Below are 27,343 nucleotides of genomic sequence, written 5' to 3'. Positions count from 1 at the left end.
AAAAGTACCAATTGGTCTTAAATAATATTCTAAATTTCTGAGAACTGAATTTTGGGTTTTCATTGGCAGAAATAATCATCAGCAATAAAAGAAATAAAATCTTAAAATAGATCACTCTGGGTGTAATAAATCTATATTATATATATATATATATATATATATATATATATATATATATATATATATATATATATATATATATATATATATATCAAAATATTACCATGTATGTACCATTTGTTCTTAAATTCAATTAATTTACATTTGTACTTGTTACTTGTTGAAGGCAGACAATGAATATAAAAAAAAAACCGCTTCAGTCAGCTGCTGCTGTTCGGCTTCACTGATTGGCTGGACGAGTGTAAGAGGAACGCCAATGTGAAGCTAGCAGGTGGGAGAGTGGCGTGATGGTTATCCAATAGTGAAAACGGTGGGCGGGGCTATGATAATTTCTACAAAAGCTGATGTTGCTGGATGAACAGCTGGAGATGGAGGGAAAAAGCGTCGCTGTGATTAAAACTCGAGGCTGAAGGAGAAGCTGAGAAGCTGAGGGAGGAGAAGAGTGACAGCTACTGACTGACCTTCACACACACACTCCTGCTTCACTGCTGCTGCTGCTTTAATACCAGGTGAGAAATTCAACTTTAGCCTGAATTATAGAGGCTGAGAGAGAGAGAGAGAGAGAAAGAGAGAGAGAGAGAGAGAGAGAGAGAGAGAGAGGAAGTTCTCGCTGCTTGGTTTGATTAGCATGCTGAAGTTCAGAACTGGACTGGGGAAATGTCTCTGCTGAAACCAGTGTGGGCGAACTTCATAATTCAGGTCTTTTATACAGTAAATAATGATAAGGTATAATATATAATAAAAAGCCAAAAGTATATAAATTACATACAAAACGCTTAAAGCAGCGCTTAGACACTCAGAGAGCAGACTGGATGTAAATTAGCTGCACCATGACGCCATAAGATGCTGCTCAAAAGGTCAGCTAGACATTTTCTTTATTTTTTCTTTAATTTTTATCAATTAATAGTGATGCAAAAAACAACATAATTATTTTAATATTTTATTTATGTGTAAATAAAATATTCTGAATTTGTTTTTTAAAGAAAATCTTTTTTCTTTATTGTTTGGTGTAAATGTTTAGTTGGCCAAACATCCATTTTAACATTTTTGTAAATAATTCCTGTTATTGCCAATATTATTATTATTATTATTATTATTATTATTATTATTATTATTATTGTATTTATTGTATTTACTTTTTAGATTCATCATACAAGCGATACAAAAGAAACAATATGTTTTTTTTTTTCAATTACATTATTAGGTTTTTTTATTTTAGCTTTATTTGGTATATTTGATCAATATTTATTTGTTATTTTCATTAATATGTATTTATGACAATATATATTTACTTATTTAATTTATTCAAATATCTTTATCTAATATTTTGTGGTTTATTTATTAAATTATTTAGGGTCGCACCAGAATTCTTTTTTTTTTTGTCCGAAAACAAACCAAAGGACATTTCACCTTTGGCCAAAGTCCAGACACCGAACACGTACACGTACCAACATTAATATCACTTAATATCGGTTGATACAATATAATTACGATATCGCTCTAAACAGTATAAAAGCCACCGCACTTGGTGTATGTAATGATCCACAATATTATATGACAATATTTATTATGTTTTTTTTTTTTTATTTATTGAGTTTTGACTTGCAGAAAAAATGCATCAGGATTGACAGATTCCTAAAAACTTAAGAACTATTTAAGTACTCTTTCATGCAGAGTACGTTGATTTATATATATAAAAAAATTGTTACACATTATTCAATTAAACATGATTTTTTTTTCACTTTTTGTAATAACATGTATAGGTGAGTTAGTTTTCTTTAAACAGTAATATGCTCTATAGGCTTATTTATAAATGTATCACAATACGATAAAATATTGGTATATTGACCAGCTCTACAAGCATGCAATTTTCAATAATTCTTTCTCTCTTTTTACCATTGCATAAATAAAATATTTAGAAAATATTTTGGTTTGCTTTTTGTTTCTTATAAAACATTCTGTCAATCTCAGTTAGCCGAACATCAATATATATTTTTTTAAAATAATTTTGGTTGATTCCCTTATATGGTCATTATAGTTGGTATATGGTCATTATAGTTGGTATAGCTGGTATATTAACTGTAATATCATTATATATTTTTAGAATTACTGTGCATATTTTTTACATTTTAACATTGAACTGTAAAGAGACCAAAAAGTTCATTAACTTTAAAAAGCATTGTTATGGCCTACACTGTGCAGCATTGATGTACTCACATGCCTAACCCCTAGTTATAGTTCCGTTATTGTTCTTCTGTGTAAAAATCCACAATACACTCCGCAATCCGCAATTATGCTCAGGCTCATATTGATGATTTATTTTATTGGGGCCTGCTTCTAAAGAACCATTGATCTCATAGAGACACTGAAGAATAATCTACACTTAATGTGCAGAACTGAGTGTGCAGTACATTTAGAGTAAAGTTGATGTGTGCATTACAGTTTTACTTCAGTAAATAAAGACAGCACCAGATTAGGCCTTGGTAACTTTTTGTGCACTGTTTAGGTGAAATGCATACACCCTTGTCCCCCACATGTGTTTTGCATATATGGCAAAATGGCAATATGATGTAGTAGTCCCTGATTCTCCAAAGAAATCAGCAGCTTATCGACTCCTCCACACTCTCGTTATCATACAGACTGTCTAAAGACTGTTTCATAAACTTGCACCGACCTCGTGGATGTATGCCTTTCATATGCAAATAGGAGGCTTTCTTGCTATTTTTGGCCTAGTTTAGTTTCTCATCTCACCCGTCTCATCTCTAAGGAGTAGGCAGGCAGGTTCAGCAGCTATACATGACACTGACAAATTTAGCGTGTTGTTTAATGTTTCGTATTAAATCATATTCAAATTATTATTTAAATTATGTGATTAAGTGATGTTCGATACAGGAATTTCCTTTTATTGTATTTTATTGTTCTGGCAAGTTTCAACCTGCATTTAATGGTAGTAGCTACAGTAAATATGTGTTATATATTATCTGGTCATTCATCATTAAATACTCTACACTTAATATGTATATTTACATGCCATGATGTCAAAAAGCCAAAAAACACGCACATCTTCTATATAACGCACACTAGATCTATTTAATTGTTATGAGAAATGTGGAATTGTCTGTATGTTTCTTTTGGAAAGCTTAGCTGTAACAGTGTTGAAACTAATACCCCTTTAAGTTAGTTTGTTAGTTAGTTAGTTAGGCGTGATTGTACGAATGATCGATTATGAGAATTTGAGGATTAGGGATTATTTTACATTGGACAGTTTATCTAAATCCAACTTTAATTTGCAGGAAATTTCTGGTGACGATTCTATGAAGAAGTTTCCATAGCGTAGTGGTTAGAAATTGCCGTCTCTCCTCTGATACAGCCCTGTAATAATAGGTAGAGAGGCCATAAACAGGTGCAAACAGCCATTGTGCCATTCATTTTGTTTACCTCGGTTCATTCCATAATCCTGAAATAAAGCATTAAAGCCATTGTGACATTTCTTTACGTCTATGCAAGATATTAAGTTCCATTTACTTGTTCAGAAGATTTGATTAGCCTGAGCTGATGTGGTTTAACTCTCAGATTAAGTTCATGACCTGCAGGAGCTTCAGTGACCATGATGAAACTGTTTGTTGTTGGTGCAGAGATGCTGTTGGTCCTGTGAGGGTCCCAGCAATTAGTCTCCTCAGGTCCATATGGGAGCGAGTGGCGGAGATCCACGACACTAGAGTGTCTTCTTTTCCACTCCCAGGCCTCACAGGCTCATAATCTCTATTGGTAAATGCTGGATGTGTGTGTGCGAGGTGTGGTGCAATAGGTCTTTTTTATTAACCTATTTTTGAACCTTTTAGAATAAAATATTCCTGCTGTATAACACCCCCCGACCTGTTTCGTTTAAATAGCAAGAGTGCATGTAAATATATCTACGCCAATAGATGGTGGTCTTGAAATGAGATAAGTTTATGTAAATTTCTGTGTGCTGCTAATTGAAAACAACCCAGGCAGACCTCAACTATGGCGTCACATCAATGTCAAAAGTCGGGGGCGCAAAAATACCAGGTGAAAAAAAATTACCAGCATGTTTTAACATTTTGCACCTGTAAATTATCGCTCACGAAGATTGCTCTCGAGCTTCATTTTTCTCCTCTCAAGTGTTTATTTTCGACCCTTCGACCTATCTGCTATCTGCCTTGGTTTAGTGCCCGGCTCTCTCATTCAGCACCTGAAGCAACCGACCCTCCGAAGATGTCTGACCGGGTTTAGTGCCCAGAGTGACCGGATCTCTCGTTTAGTGTCTGGGGCTACCGGCGCTGAACGAGACTCGGGCAGACAGCACCGGAGGGCCGGTCGCTCCAGGCGCTAAATGAGAGAGCCGGTCATTCCGTGGAGACGGTTGTTTGAATTGTAGCATAGCCTGTTAGCTAACTCTCCTGCAGTCCTTATTTCTCCACTCCATCCAGGCGGTCCATCACAATCCCTGGAGAAACTCCGCCCCCAAACTGTCAAAACCACCCCTTTCAAAACTTGAGCGCAAAAGCCTCGCTCGAGCAGAAACAAAAGCCGCAGGTAATTTGCATGGCGTGCGAGGAGAACTGTAAATTTTTTTTCACCTGGTATTTTTGCGCCACCGACTTTTGACATTGATGTGATGCCATACTCAACATTCTTACTTTTAAATACTTACTTTTTCCATCGTTACGATAACAAAGACACACTGACACACCCTCTAAATCAAACTGCACAGCGCGTGATTGATGGCTCACCCAAAGATTGTTAAAATAGGGCCATAAGTGTGTTATTGTAAGTTGATTTAACAGTAGCAAATTTACTGTGTACTTTCCAAAACGGCAATTAATTGTAACAATATCTCAAAGGTGTTAGCCAGTTTTTTAGTTTTTAAAACTGTGAACTGTAACTTGGGTTGAATATCAATTTGGCTGGTGGCCTAAGTTGTTCTCACAGTATCACAGTATTATTACCAACACTTTTATTATCAGAAGATAAGATTACCAACCATATTATCAGAAGATAAGAAGGTATCACTTATTATTTTCTTTAAATTGTATTTTATGTCTTTATTTAACAGAACATTTTGACACTGACGATATTTAGGTTTCTATAATCTAAAATAGACCTGTCACGATAATGACATTATCGACTTATCATACAATAAATGGACATAACCTCAATAGTATTTGATAATCAAGATATCACCTATTGTGTTTATTTGTATATTTCTTTTCATTAGGGGTGTGCCATATAGTATTTTATGCAATAATATTGTCAACATTTTTTAATATCCTGAACGATATTATACCCTGAAATATTGTGCCATATCACTCACTTCTAATTATCACATCAGGGTATTACTTTTTATGCTGTTTTCAGCAAAAGAAAAATTCACACTGTTCTCATTACCCATTATATATATATATACTAGAGACAGATTATATCTGTCCAGATTTATTTTTTTTTTAATCCTGGATATATGGAGATATTTGGAGTGCATTATTAGTATCATGACATTCTGCATCATTGTCTTCTGGTACAAATCTGATTAAATTCTTGTATTTTTTTTATATCTCAGATAGGGGTGTGCCATATCATATGCAATAATACAATCTAATCTTAATTTTGTTGCAATAGTATATTCTTAAAATATGTTTTTCAGTGTTTTCTCATATCACCAAGATTATTGTTATTATTATTTTAGGGCCATATCGCCCACCCCTAGTTTGCATGCATAACAGTAAAAAGTATTTTAGCGAGTTATTAAATAACCAATGCTTTAAAAAGTGCGACTCCATACACACAGTGTATATCATCCACAAAAAAATATATATATATATATAGTGACAGGCAAAGCCTAAAGTAATTTTTTTTTTTAAATATTGGTTTGAAAGAAGGAAAGCCGTCAGTCAGAAAATAGTTTATGTAGGCATAAGTAGTTTTGGTGTATGTGTGGTGGCACAGTACCTCTTTTATTTTTATAGTGCCGATATTGGGTCAGCCAAGACAGATTAAACATTTGAATATATCAAATAATATCCCTAAAATAGCCTAAACTAGATATTTTAAATATGAAAATACTTCCCTCTGTTATTTTCACATTAATTACTTATGTGGGGATGTTTAATCTGTAATAATATGTAATTGAGGTTATCAAACTAAAAGCCAAACTTTCAGAGATGTTTATTCTGTCTTGCAAGGATTTATAATTCTGTAAATAATAATTAAAAAGATTTATGAATTGACTGACTGACTGGTTGATTGGTTAGGTGATTGTACTAAGCGCATACTGATTTGACGGCATACCCACAGGTGTTCACCACTTCTGCTGTGCCTTTTTTTGCACTGTGAATGAATCCTATGGATATGCGTATGTTATTTCTAGTACTGAGAAATTAAACACAGATAACACTGATGATCAGGATTCAGTTGTGCCTATCATCAAGTAGATATGTTAGGCAACAAGTGAACAGTCAGTTCTTAAAGGCCAACAAGAACCAAATTAAAGATGATATCTAGTTGACGTGTCAGAACATCTTCATAACATCAGATCAAGTCATGTGAAGTGTTCAGTGCCTGGAAAACACTCTCAAAGAAAGGTGAACCGAAGACAGTGATGTTCCCATCTGGTGGAGGTCCCACCTGAGAACTTACAGTAGCTACAGAATGTAAAGGATCTGCTGCTAATGTTAGTCCTGGTGCCAGATACCACAAATATCATATTCAGGTGACCTGTCTTATTGGTTCATGCCGTGACGCACAGTCAGAGCTGTTTCAGTGCGCAAGGGTAGGCCTGCACAGTAATAGGTAGGTGGACATAATGTTATGGCTAATTGGTGTGAATTGTTGGATATTAAAGATATGCATTTCCATTTACCATGACATGCATATATACAGCTGATGAGTTCCATTGATTTTGCCAAATTGAAAATCTCTGTAATATAATCAATAGGAAGATGAATTATCACAAGCCTTCAAACCAAACTGAACTGCTTAAATCTTTGCACTAGGAGTGGCATAAAATTATCCAAAAGCAGTGTGTAAGACTGGTGGAGGAGAACATGCCAAGATGCATGAAAAGAGTGATTAAAAACCAGGGTTTGAGGTCTGAAAGCTCTTCATCTTTTTTCATCATTATTTCAGCCATGTCTCATTTTCTGCAAAAAAATGTTCTAAATGACAATATTTTTCTTTGGAATTTGGCAGAAATATTGTCTGTAGTTTATAGAATAATACAACAATGTTCATTTTACTCCAACATCTACCTATAAATAGCAAAATCAGATAAACTGATTTAGAAACCGAAGTGGTCTCTTAATTTTTTCCAAAGCTGTACAATTTAATTTACAATTTTAATGAGTGTGAATCGTTGTATGAAATCAAATACACATGAACATTATTACACCTGAAAAGACATGTTAGGATTCAATTAACTTTTTTTTTTAATAAAACAAAAGGAACTTTTTTATTGATTATTAATATAATTTAGCATCCTAAGCACCACAGAAGTGCTCACTCTCACAGTGATGTGCAAAAGTTGAGAACCATATTTTAAAGTAAATAAAGGGCCCGATTTTTGCAGTTTATAGGCAAGCTGTAAACCGTGCACAGCATAATTTGATTAAGGGTGTGTGAGTGTGTCGTTGCTATGCCCTGTGTGGCTTGAAACCCGCAAAAGGCATGTACTTATTCTCTTAATTCATCATGATTGTGTTTTGGGCATAACATGAAATAAACCAAAACTGACCTGTGAAATTAAGCTGTGAAAGTGCACCTTGTTGTGTACGTAAGAGCAGGGGGTGCACGCATGCCTGTGTTGCCAAGATAGCAATGAACATCTAACGGTTGACTGTAGTCTAGGTTCAAATCACCTGAACACTCCTTACATCCAGACCACCGCAATCATCGGCATAGATATATTCACAAGTGTCTTTGATATTTAAATAGTGTGGACACAAGGCATGAAAATAGATTGTTAACGGGGTGTATGATAGCAATAAGCATCGCAAAGTGCTTTGCACAAGGGGGTAGAATGGGGCCTGTTTTGTTTTTCTACCATTTTAACTGCAGTAATGTACACAAGACTATGAAATTTATGATAAAAAAAAATACAGGATAATTTGTATTAAAAATATATAAGGAAAAGTTTTGGACAGTTGACTGTGGAATGTTTATTAGTGGTGACAAGCAGCAGTCTTGTAGAAACCTAGGAGTTTTCATTTTATACACATGTGGCCATGGAAGTGATTGGAACCTGAGCTCAGTGATTTGGATGGGTGAGCAAATACTTTTGGCAGTTTAAATGTTAGAAAAAGAAAATAATTAAGTTCAGAAATCAATATTTGGTGGAATAACCCTGGTTTTTAATCACAGTTTTCATGTGTCTTGGCATGTTTTCCTCCACCAGTCTCTCACACTGCTTTTGGATAACTTTATGCCACTCCTGGTGAACAAATTCAAGCAGTTCAGCTTGGTTTGATGGGCTATGATCATCTATCTTGCTTTTGATTGTATTCCAGATGTTTTTAATTTGGTAAAATCATGGAAACTCATAATTTTTAAATGGTCTCTTATTTTTTTCAAAGCTGTATAGTTTGTATAGATGCATAGATTCTCATGATCTACCACTACAGTTTTGCAGATGCATTAGTGAAATATGAGGAACTATAAGGTTTAAACTTAGCCACTGATATGATGGGTAAGATAAAGATCAGTTGATAAAACCACTTCTCTGCATTTCTATTCATATCCGTCCACATTAACTGTCCGGTTCTGATGAACAGTCACCTGTGAAGCTGTGAGTGATGAGGGGTGAAGGGGGGTGGTGAAGCTGCACCAGTGGCTCTGGGCAGCATCTTCTTTATAAGGTAAGAGTGGCGCAAGATTTGGATTCCTCTGGATTCCCCTGGATTCCTGGGTGCCAGGAGTGGGCGAGAGGTCAGCGGGCACCGCTGGGTCATGAGAACCTCCGCACCATATCCGCTCACCATTGGGTTTGGAGGGTCTAAAAATAGACTAGGTCAAACATGTCTAATGTGAGAGGAGGGGAAAGGAGCGGCGGAGCTCCCAGAGGCCTTTGCATCATCAGTGGATGCACTGGGGACTGTGCCCGCTGTGTGGAGAAACACACAGCAACTAATACTGTGCTTCATGCTAATATGGGATCCAGTGTGGATACTGTAGTGATTATGATGTTCTAAAGTAATAGAAACAGAATTAACATACTTATAATAAAGCAAGCAATAAGAATAAACAAAAAATGTGTCATAGGGCATAATCACTCACAGAGTATTATAGATATAGATAGATATAGTTATTATAGATATACCCCAGAGAAAACTGGCCCTCTTTTTAAATGAGATGTAATGCAGGGCCAATCAGAGCAGAGGTCATATACCTTTACAGGACATTTTACAGATACACAGAAAAAGAAGAACATTTTTTTCTCCTCCTGAAATTTAAGTGTTGCAGGTACTTATACAGATAAATGTTTGGCTAAAAGTAATTTTAATGGATGAAATTAGGACTGTCTTGGTATAGAAAGCCACACACGCTTTCATACAAGTGTATGATACAAGATCCACAAACACCTGAACAAAGCTTACTTATTCATTAAAAAATAGAAGATCAGAAACTTTTAGTTGATTATTTCCAGTTTAAACGGAAGAAAATCAATGTAGTCTAAAATAGTGTTTTGCAACATATAAGCCACTGCGCCCTAATGGGTACTGCTAATATTATTTTTGTGTTATTTGCTAATTAAAAACCATTCCAGTACTTATAGATATGTCAACAAAAGATGTGATATATTGTATGTGAATTATTTGCAAAAATAAAACACTACATTGGGGCAACACTGTACAATAAGTATACATCAAGTTATAGTAGTTATTGTGGTAATTGACATTGTTACATTATTTGGTAATGACTTAGCTATTTATCAATGGACACTAGTTAAGACATTTTTAGACCATTGACGCTCAAGTGTGTTAAACATAATAAGAAATTCAGGTATAATTTAAATAAAATAGTGTAAAGATAACTAAACTAAATAATCTGAAATAATATATAATGGATGTATGCATTTGTGCATGTACGTTTTTACATTGATATATTAAATAAGATCTACTAACAAGTTACTGTAATGGTAAAAAAATGCCTTTTTTTATATTATGTTCACGGTTCTGTTTAGTGCCATGTCAACATAAATAACAATCTTTAATAAGATATAATAGAGTTCCTAAACTAATAATAATAAATAAAAAAATAAATAAATAAAAAAAGGTTCCTAGGGTTCTTAACATGATTAAGCTCTATGTATCTCTTGATCCTAGTCTACAAACTAGCTTTGGATATCTTAAGTAACTTTGAAGCACTGTTGTAAGTCGCTCTGGATAAGGGCGTCTGCTAAATACCATAAATGTAAATGTAAATGTAATAAATAAGCTTATTTTATTTAACTTTTTTCAGTTTATTATTATTTACAACATTCTTAAGCTTTAATTGTCTAAAAAAATGTCTTAACTAGTGTCCTTTAATAAATAGTTGAGACATTATTAATAATTTAACAATGTCAATTACCGTAGTAAGTACTGTGACTTGATGTATCCTTATTGTGAAGTTTTATTTTTGCAAATAATTCATATAAAATCTGTTACATCTTAAATTAAAATAAGAATAATATGCTTACATGATTGAATAATCAGTAGATTTTATAAATACTGATATAATTAATATGCACATTTTTGTTACCATTAAATCTCAGGATTATAAGCTGATTAATTAGAATAGGGTTGAAGGGGTTAAATTTGGAGCTGGTTGTATGAGGAACTGGTGTACTGGTGTGAATTTAGAGGTGTGAAATAAAGAGAGAAGTATTCAGACTTATCAGAATAAGTATATGAATATACAGAGGACGGTATACAGCCTTCACACTCAGCACTGATATAGTACAACCATATTTATCATTTGTGTCAGTCCTCTCCAGTCAATCCATCAGTGTTTAAATGTACAGCATGTGTATCACTGCTCTCGCGCTCCATTAAGACCCCGTGTTGGTGTACTGTATGTTTGACTCATGGGAGAGCAGGGGGTGGACAGGAACTTTACTCACACTGAGCGGCTCTATTATTTTAACTGCGGCTGCAGCACTGCTTACTGTGCTCAACCTTTAAATGGAGATGGCATTATTTTTAACCCGTGCCCAATGGAAATGCTCACACTCGCTCTGGGACAGACCAGACTGTGGGGGCGTTCGCCTGCACTAACTTTAGCCCCCCCAACACCGCCTCTCAGGGGTATAAATAAACACCCGTTCATACTGGGTGAAGGGCCCCCCTCGAGTAAAACGGGGTGATGGGACTAATTACATCATGACAACACACAAAACACAACATTTCCCATCAGATTTGTTCTGGCATGTTGTGCCGTGGTCCCTCTGTTACACTCGAGCTCGAAGAACGAGTGTGTGCCAGAAAAAGAAATGAGCTGACTGAGGTTATACTGTATCTTCATCTGCTGTAGTTTATCATATTATATTTTATATTTAATATCAAACATGTACATTTTCATTCATGTACAGTACTGTGCAAAAGTTTTAGGCCCCAAAGCAAATTACACTAATCCATTTATCTCAAGAATATGAGTGTTTTTACCTGAAAAAAGCATGACATATGATTTGAACAGATGCAAATAAACATAAATACAGTAAAATGTAACAAGAAATTCTCATTTTTAACTATGTATGTTCTATCCTGTGAGCCAAGCTAAAGAAATAAGTTCCAGATTTCTCTTGGATGCCCTTAGCCAGCATGTATATATCGTTGCTGTCCAATTAAAAACACTTATCTCCAAAACATTAACTTTACTGAAGAGGTAAAAAAAACTTTTAAACTTTCAATGGAAGTCAATATAAAAATCAACAAAAATGGAGATAAGTGTTTTTCATTGGACAGCGACGATATGTTCAGTTCCGTCAGCAGCTCACCTAAATTTACCAAATTTACCAATTTACCAAACCAGGTGTTGAGATGATGAAAACTAGAAATAGCTCTATTAAAGTCAAATGAGGAGAGATTATAAAATGTTTTAAGGAAAACAGTGATGTTAAAGCTCTGCTTTTGTAAAATTGCTGTTTGTATTTATAGTAATGCTAGTGTTTTACTGAGCTAATAAACACTTACTTCACAGATAAGAAGCTTTTTCCTTACTGAAATTCCTGCAAGTGCCTAAAACATTTGCACAATAATATATATTTTATTATTTTATGAACTGGAGAAGCGCATTATCATAAACTTCAATATTTATATATTTGTATTTTTACAGAACAGTTTGTTTGAAGTGTTGACGAGAGACAAGTCAAGAGTGAAGATGGGCCGAAAGAAGATACAGATCTCCCGTATTCTTGACCAGCGAAATCGCCAGGTACAGTTATATCACACTTTCCTGTTTAGGAGGATTAAATCAGCGTGGAGGTGGCAACCTGTCAACTGTTCTAGCTTCATATAAACAATAAAAGTAACGTAATTTTGCAAACAATATTTACAACTTATATTAAAATCATAAAATATAGATAGAGTTTTAGGACCAATCCCATTTTAATATTTGACCCTACTACTTAGCCCTTTTTTTAAGCATTCACGCCTAGGGGTATGGTCTCCTGATTCTTGTTGGGATAGATGCATAGGGTTAAGTGAATTGATAGGGGCTACATGGCCCTCTAAACACAGATTATTCAGAGCCACACTTCAAATAAATGGTTATGACACATCATGCTACAAAGCGTGCTATTTTGTTCTATTACTGCTTTAGTAAAATGCAGTGACATGCCACATATAGTTCTTATTTAATGTTACTCTTTATTTCATTATTTTATTTATTTTCTACAAAGTAGATTCATATTAAAGACACGAAAACAATTAAGAAAAGGCAAGGCAAGTTTATTTGTATAGCACCTTTCATACACAGAGGAATAAGCAAGAAAATTACATTCATAAGATAATTAAAATGAATGAATTAATTATATTAATTAAAATTAATATAAGAAAGGAATATAAGAAATAAATTTACATGATAAAGAACAATTTTAAAAGACAATTACAAGACATTAGAATTAAAGAAATATACAATTAATGAAAACTAAGAACAATATAAGAAATAAAGTATTAATAATGTGCAAAAAAGAGCAAGTTAAACAGTGTGTTTCAGCTTTTCTTTTCTTAAAAGAGGTTCAAGTGTCCTATGGACACATGTTTGGGCCACATGCATTAAATGTGGATGTGATTTCTGCCAGAGCAGCTTGTATAATGCATGGATAGTTATAGCCTGACACCGCTGGTCACAATCATTACCATCCACTGTGCTGTCTGATGTGGGTGGTAATGCCTCCTATGTCAACCTTACTTGCAAAATAAACCTCACAATATGTACATGTGGGAGTGTTCCCAAGTTGTCTTCTGAGGTAATACTTATTAATCCCATGATTTATGGCATGTCAGTGTAGATGTATTTAATAGATGTATTAAAACAAATGTGAAGATTCTTTACACTCTCATTTGAGCTATTTTACTGGTATTTTATTGGCTCTTTAGGAATCCAAAAATAATTGTTTGTTTTATGTTTTTGCAGCACCTTTATTATTAAGACTGTTAATTACAACTCTTTATGATAATAAACAAAAACGGTAAAATCCTTTAAATCCTTTAAGAAATCCATAAATAAAGACCAGTTTAGTTTTCATTTAAAATTAAAGTAAACAAATATAAAAAGAGAAAAAAGAAAAGGTGTCAAAAATGTAAAAAGCTTATTTAAAGTGTCCAAAGAGGAACCTCTGGAGTTTCAATCCTTCTTGAGGCTTTTTAAAGCTAAAGTGTGAAGTAGGGGTGTGCCACATCTCATTGTTAGCAATAACATTGCTAGATTTTTTGAAAATTAATAAATTGTGATTATCTTGATAACATATTTTCTTAAACGCTGTCTCTTTTGTATTTGTTTTGCTATTTACTGTGTGGCTTTAAGATTTTTTTCATTGTTTTATTTCATTCTTTTGCAGTTTATGTGCACACATTAAATATATATTCTGCACTTTAGGTTTTTGTTGTATATTTTTTGTTACACTGAATTATTTTTTATTTTACATTATTGCTTTCTCTATATTATTATTGTTTTATACAATGGTAAGTTACTATACAATGGTAAGTTACAAGAACGTTAAATTTTTTTTGTTATTAATACTGAATGTTTGAAACTGTTATACTATATAAAACTTTAGCATTTTTTTGCAGTAGAATATCCTTGAAATAAATAAAATAAAATATTTTTCATTGTTTTGTTATATCGCCAAACATATTGTTATCAAAAAAGTGCCATGAAATATTGTGACATTATTTTTTGGACTGTATCCATATTGTGAAGAACATACTTTAAAACATTGTTAGATGACAAGATAACACTTTAGATAACATGTAATACGTTTTCTTAGAGCTATAGTTATAATTACCTGTAACCATGTTAGAACTTTATTCATGAGTAAAGTTCAGTCTTACTGAAAGTGTGTAGACCCCAAAACCCTGTAGCCTCATGAACCCCCTCACAGGGCCCCAGTTAACTGTGTCTGTGGTTTCTCCAGGTGACGTTCACTAAGCGTAAGTTTGGTCTGATGAAGAAAGCGTACGAGCTGAGTGTGCTGTGTGACTGTGAGATCGCCCTCATCATCTTCAACAGCACCAATCGCCTCTTCCAGTACGCCAGCACCGACATGGACAAAGTGCTGCTCAAATACACCGAGTACAGCGAGCCCCACGAGAGCCGCACCAACACTGACATACTGGAGGTAAACAAACACCAGTCCTGCTGGAACATTTCCTTTCCCAGTACATTTACACTGGATCTGCTGGACCAATAGACTCAGATAGGAGATTCCACCGAGTTCATATATGTGAATTTACTGGAACTCATTCTTAATGATTAGTACATTGCAGCTATAGAATATATTGTACTGTAAATATATTTATACATACACACAATCACGCAAAAAGATCATATATTAAAAAAAAATTAACTTTACAAGAGAAGGAAAAAATACTTTTAAATTTTTTTTATGGAAATCCAAGTAAAATATATTTTTTTATAGTTTAAAGACATTTTTAAGTATTTCTGTTGGTCTGTTCATCATTAAATTCAGAAACAATATAAAAACCAATGGCCAGATTCACACCATGTCAAAAAAATGAAAAGGAAAAATGTAAAAAATGCGAAAATAAAGTTACAGGGTTTTTGTCCAATAGCAAGTATTTTTCAGCATTTTTTTAAAGCTCTATTTCCAATAACCTGATGATTTTCAACATTTCATTAGACATATCCTTATTAAAAGTACCATAACATTTGTACATGACTGCATGTTAAATTCAATACACATGTGACATTTATTTATATTTTATTTATTCATTTATTTTGTTTTTTATTTATAACCAAAATGGGATCCAATACTAAGTCATTTTAAATTACTTAAGCATTAGTATTACAGTATATTTTTAAAATATAAACATAAAACAATAATACAAATGTAATATTCATAATATAAGATTTATAATATTACAGAATAATTATAGTACCACATTGCTTATTTGTGAAGATATTTAAAAATATTTTCTGTTACATAGTTTTAGTATTTAAATCTTCAGTGTATACAACAAAACTGAATAAATTTTAAAATCTATTCCAAACTTCTAAATGTTGGAAACAAAAATATAAATATTAAAATCCAGAACTTTAAGTAAGGAAAGTTTAGGTAAAAATTCATAAGCGAGGTAAGAGGTTTGTCCTGTTATTAAGTGCCAACTATTCACTGCAGACTCATCAGAGTAAATGAACATTAAATCACATTAACATTTTAAATAAATTATTTCTAAACTGTTAAGTAAGTTTAATTATGTCATAATCTCTGATATAGCTATTTACAGTTTGTCTGATATTAATGAGGAAAATGATAAAACATTAACAATGTTCTCTCTCTCTCTCTCTCTCTCTCTCTCTCTCTCTCTCTCTGTCTCGATCTGTGTTCTACATGTTATTGAATGGTGTCTGCAGACGTTGCGTAGGAAAGGTCTGGGTCTGGAGGGAGCTGAGCTGGATCATGAGGAGAGCATGCAGACCGGAGCTGAGAAGTACCTGATGAACGAAGGGATGGACCTCTCCATTACTAGACAGCGTTACTACGTCAGTATGAGCATCATACATACAGCTGCTTTGCTAAATAATTGTGATTTTTTTTTAATTAAGCATTTTGCCACTACTTTTGCACACACCACTTTTATTGTTGTTAATATTATTTTTGCAATCTCTTACGTGTTGTGTATTATAAATTTGCACAAATGTGTCTTTGTATAGGATGTGATTTGACCGGGGTGCCCACACTTTTGAATTGGATTGTAAATATGAAAACAACATGAAACATGACATTTTTCTGATCTTTTTCTTCCACAGGGTCCGTCTCTACTTCCCTCTGAGGCTCAGCTGCTAATGGGCATGGGCTGTGAGAACGGCTTCCAGAGCCCGTCTAATTCCGGCCTGCCACCCAACCGACCCCCGTCCTACAAACCCCTCGCCTCCAGACCCGGCTCCACCGGCCCTGCTGGCACGGCCGGCCCCAACTCACACCCTGCACTCATGGGTTCACATGCAGGTACAGACTTAACATATTATAACCTTTTAACAAATAATGACCTTTAAGATATTTAGAGATATTGTTTGAGAAGGAGAAGCTTTTATATTGTTGCAGAACTAACCTGAAATTTCACTCTGGACTAAGACTTCTGTTAGTGTGTACATTGTTAGATTATGTTGAGTTTTTTTGGTTGTGTTTAAATTTTATTATTTCATGTTTACATCGTATTTAAATTATTTGTATATTGTATTTGTGTTCGTTTGGGCAATCCCTGGTTAAATGATGAGTTGTTGATGTTGTAAGCCACTGCATTTACAGCAGAGATGCGTATCTATATTTTACCAATACATTCGTTTAAATACACTGTAAATAAAAATGGAAAATTTTGTTTTCCAAGTTTATTTTCTTTAGGTAGTTTGTACACTATCTGTATATCTACTTAGAAAATCAACTAAACATGTATTTTCACAACTAATTTCTGAACAAAAAATGTATTTGTCCATATATGAAACTCTTATATGAAAAGTTAATTTTGGACAAAACTATTGGGACACCTTAATTGTGAAATAAAGGGCCGTTTTAAAAGCGTCAATTCTGTTTTTGTTGAATTAACTGTCTCTACTGCCCATTTAGTGACAAACAAAAGCATTAGTGAGGTCAGGATGTTGGATTATCACCACCTCAGCTCCCAAGGGACTAGAAAAGCTGTACCTTTGTGTGCATTTGAACATCTGTGTCAGCAATGGGTGCAACTAATTGCATTTCCTAGAAGGGGTGTACACAAACATTTTGACAAATATTCAATATATAGTGTTGTGCATTTGTAAAAAAATATATATTGTAGAAATATTTTATTGACTTTTAGCTATAATTGCATTAATGATATGTGGTCCTAGTTGTTGATTTAGCATTAATACTAGTGAACTTTTAATAGTTGTTTTTTTAAGAGTTTTGCTAGTGAAAATATGAATCTTTTATCACAGGTGGCATTTAAACATTTACAGAACCTATCGTATTGTACAACTTTTACAATGCATTAATTTACAATGCAGGAAGTTCTACTATATGAAACAGGAGCCTACACATGCCCATACACACTCTTTCAGTCTTTCACTCTCTCTCTCATATACACACATACACACTCGTGCAGAACATGTGAAACCTGCTGAAGGCAGCTCTGTGGTTTCTGTGCAGTAGAATGCACCTGCTGGACATCTTGAAGCAGCCTCCACATCAACCCCTCCGCTGCTATTAGTAGTAATGTACAGGAATCCAGCCAACCAGACCATGTGCTCGGGTTCTCAGAGCTAGTTCAGGTGCTAAGTTTGGATTGTGGTGACCGCAGCCCTTCAGCTGACCTCTGCAGTTAACATGCAGAACAGCACACAAAGTTCTTGCGCAGATGAATTTTTACCCTTTTTTTAACAAAAGTTGGAGGATTGCGAGGGGCTGGTGTGGGCGACTGAAGTGCGGGTACAGTTGACTCTTGTTCGTAGCACTTCACAGATGTCGAGCGTAGATACCGAACAAAAGGTCAGCTGTGAAAAACACTTCTCCTTTCAGAGAGCGAGTGTGTGAGATTGAGATGGAGGGGGGAAAGAGTGAAAAAGAGAATTTCACCCACATCTTGTTTTCACTTCCCATATGTCTGCGTGCGGCCGAAGGCATTGGCTACTCGATGTTCTCCCACGGCAACCTGAGCAAAGCCCTGGAGATGAAGTCCCCGCCTCCACTGAGCTTGGCCGGCGATGGGCGGCGTCTTGACGCCCAGCACGGGATGGGGGGAGCCAGATCTGCCAATCTGACCAATGCTGTGAGAGATTCTACAAAAGTAGTTATTCACATCATAAATACAGTTTATTACACTTAGCGAATGATAAGTTTGTGTTGGTGATAAAATTTTTATTACAGTACATGTTTACATGTTTGCTTTGTCTTTTACAAATATAGGGGTAACTAACGTTTTTAATAGCTAACAAATCAAATGTTAAAGAAGCAACTAATTTACACTCATTTACACTACAAAAAAATTGATAACACCCTAAAAAAAGACTTTATGGAGCCAAATAAAACTGTAAAACGTGTGATTGTAGCACCTAAATCAGAACTTTAATTGATCGCTACAGACAATACGGTTTCAATCAGTAGTAATATAGGTTTTTTGTACAACTCTGCAAACTAAAGTGATGGTGGCTGGCAGACAGACAACCTAAATGACAGGCACTCTGTCGAAAATGACCATGCTGCATTTTGTCAGTCCAATTACTTGCCTCATAGAGGCATTTTTGTCAGTCATCAATCTCTCACCAAGAGGAACACTACCCAAAGGTAGCCTCTGACAGCTTTACTCTGGTTCTTAAACAAGTTCAGGTTGGATTTATAAGAACCGTGGTGCTTTTCAGCGAAACAGACCACATTTCCACATCCCAGAATCCATTTTGTTGGTGGAAACGTGTCAAATGGTTCAAAATTAGATTTGCAAATCAGAGCGGTGCCGGTGTTTTGCCAAATTCAGCACCCCTGCCACCTTTTTTTGGCTTTAACTTTTTTTAGAACATAAAAATACCCAAGATGCTGTACTAAGCTACGCTGACTAAATAATGAAAAATAGTCATGTCACCTGCAACCTCTCCCATGAGGGAGTGCTTTTCCTGGCGGGGGTTCTGAATTCGGCAACATAGTAATGCCGCAATCTGCATGCCGCCATGAAAAGCACCCCCTCTCAGCAGCACATATGCACCGCCTTCTTGATAAAAGCCCTTCAACTTTTCTTAGAAATACGCTTCGAGAGGGGGTGCTTTTCCTCCTCATGTAGCTAACATAGCAAATTATTTTGGTTAAGTAGCTGAAGTATGTAACATGCCTAACAAAACAAATGTAAAAGGACTAGCTAAAACATTTTATGTGGCTATGTAATTAAAATTATGTGGCTGCAGTTGCTAACAGTGAATATAAAGAAATTAGTAGCTAAGGCTAAAAAAAATAAATATTAAGAATTAATTAAGCTTATGTAATTTAGCTAATAAAACACTAGACACAATAAACATTAACTAACGAACCTAGCTAAGTTAACACAGCCAGCAGTAACACATTAAAAAGTCAATGTTGCAGCTAGCTAACATAGCTAGCACATTAATGCTGCCATTACATTCAAATTTCTTTTGTCAGAATCTTTTAGTTCTCGGTAGTTTTACTGTAACACAAAAAATATACAGTTTATTAGCATTTAGCATCTGTTTTTTCTCATTAAATCAGTTGTACACACAGTACTGTCCAACTTCTTTCTTTGGACATGTTTTAATGGTGTTTGGATGATCAAACTTTTATTTTTAGCACTTTCCATGCTAACATAGTTTGATGCTAAGAATGCTAAACTGGAACAAAATTAAATATATTTTGACTAGATTTAGCATAAAACCGTGGAAAAATACTGTCAAATAACTGCCAAAGTCTTTAACTTACTATTTTTTTCTTTATAAATGCTTTAAATACGCTTTAAATATGTTTAAAAACACAATTATCTGAGTTTTTTTTATTGAAACGCCTTCAATTTGATGTCTTTGGCGTCATTCCCTTCTCCAACATCAACCTTTTGAGGTAAATTAATCTTTAGCTAAGCTAAATGTACTTAAGCTAAGCTAACATCTATAAACAGATTTTTTAAAACAACTGAAACAGTTATGAAAGGAGCTCAAGTATCAAATATAGCCATCTAATTTAATGTAAAAGAAGTAGCTAAGGTTGCTAATATATAATATATAAACATACACTTTTATTAATATAATAGAATATTTTTTTAATGATATTTAATGTGAAAAGAGCTATTGTGTGTCATAGTAGACATTGCAGATACAACAGCTAATTGCTTTAATTTTTGGAAATGCTGAGGAAATTGTACCGTGATTTGCCTAGCTTAGTGGTGTTACTGCTAGCAGCGTTGGGCTACTTTAATGCTAAATTTACCACTGCATTAGCTAATCACTGTTTCACTTCTTTATGAACTTCTATACTCTTTATCTCAGAGAGCACTCTACCAGAGTATGCATCCTGGAGGCCACATGATGACCATGGGGAAAGCTGGGTTATTGGGACACAGCCTAGGGAGTTATGGGAACCCAGGTAAACACTGGACTTGGGTATAATGCGTTTTAAATATTTCTTAGTAGTAGTATTCTTCTTCACATTCATTTTATATGTTACTGTATGTTTGATACTATTAGTGAACAATGTTGAACTGAATTATAAACCAGGTTGTTATTGGGTTATTCATGCGTTTAATGTCTATCCAGAATACTGCCACCCTGGATACACGATGGGTTTTCAGCGCAGCTCAGTGAACACCTGGCAACCTCACACACACCAGGAACCGCAGCAATCAGGGTAAGAGCACCTCCTTCACTGTTTATACTAGAACACTAAACATCATTAGTGCTGGCAGCAGCTCACATAGTGTCACAATGTCACAATGAAGTGTGTAATCCACTTAAACAGCACATATTAGACAATAAAAACACACAATGGAGACAATAAAAAAAATAGAGCAAATGTTTTAGATTTTTATATTGTGGCGGCTCTGGGTTGTGTGTGTTACAATATTGTACAGCTTTTGTCCAATTGCCAACACACTAAAATGGCATGCATAGAACAATGATTTAAACTGACACACTGAGGGTATAACCTCTTCTTAAGTCTCCACTCAACACTCTAAACACATGTTCTGATTTTCACACATTTTGCAATGCAAAACACCACTTTTAAAAATGCATTGAACACGGTAATCTGCAAAACACACAACAATCTGACATACAGTCACATGTTTCCATATGAAAAACCCTGCTATTTAAAATGACATAACATGAGCTAACTGGTCAATATATGTGTCACATGGCCAACCACCTCAGTGCTTAACCGTTACCACTTCAAGGTAACGATTAAGTACTATAAAAAAAGATCACAGAAAAGCTCCTTTTTTACAATTACAGTGAAAGACGGTGCAGAGAAAGAGTAGTGAGGATGCAAGTGAGAGAATGAGGAAGTGTGAGAGGTAGGGTTAGAGCTGGACAGAGAGTGCAGCCCACCTCTGTCACCTCTGGCTGTATATATATATATATATATATATATATATACAGTTTAGATCTGTTTATATATATCCATAACTTGTTTGGTAAAAAAAAAAAAGAAATACAGCAGCATGTGTGCGTGTGTCTAAAAAAATATTTTACGGCATTTAAAAAATCTGTAGAATTTTCTAAAAGTTTAACCATTTTAGTATCATGGCAAAGCTTACTAAAGATGACAGAGTTTTAATTATGTCCAACAGTGTGTAGTTGGTTAACAAAGTGCTTTTGGTACAAAAGTTGCATTTGCAGTGCTTCATTTTGCAGGATATATGAGGTATTGTGCAGTTTGGGTTGTGGTTTTGTATTTTAATAAAAAACAGCCTAGTAGTAAAAAACTGTAAAACAGCAAAATAACTTTACTTTGGCAGCATAGTTAACATAGTTAAGCAATTTATAATTAATGCAATATTATAATAATAATAACAATAAAATTCTTTTTCACCTGCATATACAGTGTTGCTGTTTCTGGTCAGGTGAATAACCGTAAATATATATTTTTTGCACATTTTAGACGCAATCTACAATTTATAGTAATTTCCAGAATTTAACAGAGTTTCACGTTTTACATATATAAATATATATATATATATTCTATGTGCCATTCTTTTTTCACATGCTACATTTATTGGTTTCAATGTGTTGAATTCGGTTGATAACAAGCAATAAGTAATTTATTAGATAATGAATAATTCTTTTGTTGTTTTTAGGAAATGTGTCTTACACCTAACTTACACTAAAATCACACTGGGGTACCCAAACTTTTGCACAAGAACTGTTGTATACCTAAATTGTGTATTATGTTGTGTTTGCTCTGTGCAGGATGTCATCAGGTGCGGGCTGCTCTTATCCCTCCCAGAGTTCCTCCCCCTCCTCCCCACCTCACTCCTCCCTTAACCTGAGCATCAAATCAGAGAGGCCCTCTCCTGAGCACATCCGCTCCCCGGCCACGCCCCCTAATCATCAGATACCACAGCACTCACCAATGGGGGAGCGGGATGCCCCTCGGGAACCGTACCCGGCAGTGGGTAGAGAGGACTTTCAGAAAGGAGGCTACCCGGACCAGCCCAGCACGACCCGCGGCTCTGCGGAGGAGAGGAGGCTGGACATGAACGATGCGTGGCAGAGATAACTGAGTGACAGCCCTGAATCCGCCCCTGCTCACAGTAGCTCACGCAAAGTGGACCAGAAATTTAGCTCCATTCATTCATAGCAGCTCTTATAGATATGATGCTTCAGCCAAACAGCTAATTTACACACAACCACACACAATCAGATTAGCTTATAATGTGCACTGATTTACACTGAAGCTATGAGGCTAATGTAGCTAATTAATGAATATGATTAATGTGAACCTGTTAGCTAGCATTGTGCACACTGTATACCAGCCTTAAACTGTATTAAATTATGTTAAATAATAAATAGTCTTAAATATACTTACTCATGTAGCTTCTGCAACTGAACACAAACTGTATTCAGCTGTGTGGCAGTGGAAATGTTTTCTCTGGAACTATGGGGCTCCATCCAGTTCCTTTGGGATGAGTTTGAGAGTAGAGAATGTGGGGTAGATTGGTGAATATTCTTGACCTCACTAACACACTTAATACGCTAAATGCAGATAGATCCTCACAGCAATGATCCAAAATCAAGTAGACAACGTTCTCTCGATAGTGGACAGATTTCCCAACAAAATCAGTATAAACTTTTTAAATACCCTTGAGTTCAAAAGAAATCATAAAAATAAAAATAAATTGTGCATATAGTGTAGCTTAAATCCAGACGTATCATGTACAGTACTTTGAATCATGCTTATACAGTAAATAGCACTATCAGAAGCTACATAAGCAAGCTTAATAAGATCTCAGTCAGGTCATAAAAGGCAATTTGGCTACGTGATGATGGAGCTTTCTTAATGAGGTTAGCATTTGTTAGTTACTTAAGCCTCATGCATCATGTGTAAAACAAATTTTTTGGTTACAGTCACATGAAAACACGGTTAGGGGTGCACTGAAATATTTGTTTGGTTTAAGGCTGATACAGAACAGAATAAAACATTTAGCAAAAGGCAAAAAAAAATATTGCATGAATTATATAGCTTAAATATGTATTTTTTGTCTTTCATTTTCAAACAAAACTACAATTAAATTAAAATAATGTATTGAATTCTAAACATTGTTAAAATCCTAGCAGATTGTGATGTAATGTCATCAGAAATTTTATTGTTTGGTATAAATTCTAATTATGCAGTTATTCATTCTTTTCAATTAATCAGTGCATCCCTAAACACAGCATCACAGTACACAGTGTCTCCCGGGTGATTTAGGCCACATAATAATGGCTTGCTTGAATACTGAATGCATGTAAAATAACATAACAGTGTTTCCCTTTTCTGAAAGGAAAGGTTTTTCTTCTTCAGATTTGCGCTTCTTTTTCACTGCTTTTCACATCAGCCATTACATTAAAACCACCTGCCTAAAAGGACCTCTGAATGAGTGCTGTGGTGTCTGGCTCCAAATATTAGCATTAGTAGTAGATCCTTTAGCAAGGCATGTAAGTTGTGAGGCCTGCATAAGCATTATCAGAACACCCCACCAGACATGCCTGATTGATGTTTTGGAGATTATTTTTTCCAGTTAAATAGACATAGAGTTCCACGTTCTCCCAATTTCTGAGGAGGGTTTCATTAGAGGACAACAGTTTCCTCCCACAGTCCAAAAACATGGGATGAGATGAGGTGAATTTGATACTCTAAATTGCCCAGAAAACTGCATACTCTACAAAATTGCCACAGTGTTGTGAGTGTATGTAGGTGTAAGTGTGTGTGAATGTGTGTATGACTGTAAACCCAGATTTGGATTGGCATTCTGTACTGAGTAAACTCCTCAGTTCCTGATGCAGTCCTACAGTTTTCGGTTAAGAGTATGCTGTGTGTGATTGGCTGCCGCTTCTCATTGATGTGGGTTGATTGGTTCAGTGTAAATGATTGTGTGTAGAATGTAATTGTACTGTCTTTTGGTGCCTAGGAAGGCAAAAACAAGTTTCCCGTGGGCCCTTAAAAAGTCTTAAAATCTTGATAATTAAAGTCTTAAATTGTCTTAAATTTACTGTAAATTTGCTGTAGGTATAACATTTTTAGATGGTGCATTTAATGCCAATGGGAAATCACATATTTACATTAGCGGCGAGTTACTGGAGAGAGAAGGTTAGCGAAGAGCTAGATAACCTTAGAGGCAAGCTAGCTAACGTTACTGAGGAGAGGACTAAGGTTAGCGTAGAGGTAGCTAACATTAGCAGAGAGCTAGCTAACGTTAACTAGAGAGAACTAAGGTTAGCGTAGAGGTAGCTAACATTAGCAGAGGGCTAGCTAACGTTACTGGGGAGAGAACTAAGGTTAGCGTAGAGCTAGATAACATTAAAGGCAAGCTAGCTAACGTTACTGAGGAGAGAATTAAAGTTAGCGGAGTTAACATCAGCGGCGAGCTAGCTAACGTTACTGAGGAGAGAACTAAGGTTAGCTAAGTGCTAGATAACATTAGAGGCAAGCTAGCTAACATTAATGGGGAGAGAACTAAGGTCTGCAGAGTTTACGTTAGCGACGAACTAGCTAACATACTAACGTTATTGTGGAGAAAACTGAGGTTAGCAGAAAACTAGCTAACATTAGCGGTGAGCTAGCTAACATGCTAACATGTTCTGCATCACAATGGAACAAAATGGAAAAAGAAAATTGATATCAAATGGGAAACGTAAAGTTTTAATTTTCAAAACAAATAATTATTTTCTACTATCTTCTATTTTCAACTACATTTTTGGCCTTAGATTATATTTATTGAGGTCTAATTTATCTTAAAAAGGTCTAAAAATACTTAAATTTGACTTTTAAAATGGAGCAAGAACCCTAAAAAAAGCCACTTTATAAGTAAAATTATAAGTAAGTAATTAGACATCAATTTCAGTTTCTTTCTTGTGAAGAGTCTCAGGAAACCTTTATAGGTTTGTTTATTAATATTAGCTGTTTACTTTCACTTGCCTAATATATATGGTGACCGGTGCAGTTGGAGCCAGATCAATCATCAATATTATTATTATTATTTTTTTTTTTCATGGCAGTGGTTTTAATGTTGTGGCTGATTAGTATATATTCCTTTAGCTGTATTCAATGCTGTTAGCATTTCCTAACAATGCATGTTAGCATTTCCTGACTGGGTCTTTAAATACATCTAAAAGCCTAAAATGCTTTATGGTAATCTCTCAGGGAATTTTCTAGAATTGACCAGCCTTTACTGCAGCTTTAAACATACTTCCGCAAATGCACTATGATACTTTTTATTGGTTGATGTACAAAAGGATATTTTTATATCTTAATCTTAATCATTATTTTTATTTTGGTTTGTTTTTTTTTTTGTTTGTTTTTTTGCTGTTAAAAAAAAAAACAATTAAAAGTAGAAAATGTCCAAATGTTTTTTATATTTTATATTATTTTATAAATCTAGGTTTAATCATTATGCATCTAAAGACAGGCTTCATGGGCAGTGTGGCGGTACACTGCTGTAGTCTAGTATAAGTTTTGATAAAGTGTGTTTTTTTTCATATTTGTATGTGCTTTTTGTCATTTTTGAAATATATTTTTTACGCATAGATATTATTCATTTGTAAAAAAAAAATTTTGTTTTATTTTAGCATTCGTACTTTATCTCTGTATGCGGATTTGAGTATATAAGAGTGCTTGTTTTGATAGTTTGTATCATTTTTAAAAGCCATTCATTGAGTTATTTGTTTGAGTTTTATTCATGCTATTTACTGTATTGCCCGCTAGATGTCAGCACAGGACGCTCTATCTTTCAGCCACAGAGCCCATAGCCTGCTGCTGCTGCTGCTGCTGTGAGCTCTTACTGTAAAGATTAAAGTTGTGCTGGTTTCTGTGTTTCCATGTTTGGTTAAAAAGTCATTTCACTGATCGTGTGTGTGTGTGAGAAGGTTATTTTTGAGGTGGCCGAGTACAGAGCTATAAAGAGACACACGGTGTGAAGAACAGAGGGGAGAAAGTGAGCTATTCTCAGCTGACGGCGAGATGTTCTGCAGCTCAGGGGCCTCTGAAGCCACAGAGTCAGTTAGTTATGTTAAATAGTTCATTATTATCAGTGTGGACCTGTAGCCTGTGAGTCTGTTTAAAGTTCATCATTAGTATCACCAGTATCTCGTCAGGAAAGTTTGCACACAGACAGACTTTACAGATTTAACAGTTTATAGTTTTAAACTGCATGATTTGTGTATTCACTGTATTCACTTTAACTTTAGTGCTGTCAAGCTTTCTGACTGAATGTCCTCAGTAATTAGTATTACTAGACTTTTATTTGTGAGCTTTTCTGAAAATGTCTATTTCTTAAATAATTTAGCATTTGTTAGCTAATTCCTCATATGCATCATGTGTAAAACTAATATC

At 34.8% G+C, this 27,343-nt stretch overlaps 1 protein-coding gene across 4 annotated transcripts; it reads left to right on the top strand.

The window, feature by feature from the left end:
* The first annotated feature begins 479 nt into the window (after positions 1-479).
* Positions 480-26,826, top strand: mef2b (myocyte enhancer factor 2b). 4 transcript variants are annotated; one of them, XR_007424808.1, is made up of 10 exons: positions 480-629; positions 12,445-12,543; positions 14,747-14,950; positions 16,207-16,335; positions 16,603-16,801; positions 18,448-18,614; positions 20,806-20,902; positions 21,073-21,163; positions 22,723-25,290; positions 25,474-26,826. XR_007424808.1 is itself a non-coding variant. In XM_049465518.1 (9 exons), exons 2-9 carry the CDS (start codon positions 12,490-12,492, stop codon positions 23,030-23,032), a joined length of 1,233 nt encoding a protein of 410 aa, XP_049321475.1. In that variant the 5' UTR covers positions 480-629; positions 12,445-12,489; the 3' UTR covers positions 23,033-26,826. The 4 variants fall into 4 exon arrangements, 2 of the variants coding, with proteins under 2 accessions (XP_049321475.1, XP_049321474.1); XR_007424807.1 differs by having other exon boundaries at positions 25,411-26,826; XM_049465518.1 differs by having other exon boundaries at positions 18,448-18,596; positions 22,723-26,826.
* The last annotated feature ends 517 nt before the right edge of the window (positions 26,827-27,343 follow it).

Source organism: Astyanax mexicanus, chromosome 16, assembly GCF_023375975.1.
Source record: "Astyanax mexicanus isolate ESR-SI-001 chromosome 16, AstMex3_surface, whole genome shotgun sequence".
Taxonomy (NCBI): domain Eukaryota; kingdom Metazoa; phylum Chordata; class Actinopteri; order Characiformes; family Acestrorhamphidae; genus Astyanax; species Astyanax mexicanus.
This window is presented reverse-complemented; position numbering and strand designations above follow the sequence as displayed.

Excerpts from the sequence above, each read along its gene's own strand:
- mef2b (XM_049465517.1), top strand. The coding sequence starts at position 12,490 with ATGGGCCGAAAGAAGATACAGATCTCCCGTATTCTTGACCAGCGAAAT. Across the intron at positions 12,544-14,746 it reads TTGACCAGCGAAATCGCCAG|GTGACGTTCACTAAGCGTAA; the intron begins GTACAGTTATAT and ends TGGTTTCTCCAG. Across the intron at positions 18,615-20,805 it reads CTGTGAGAGATTCTACAAAA|AGAGCACTCTACCAGAGTAT; the intron begins GTAGTTATTCAC and ends TCTTTATCTCAG.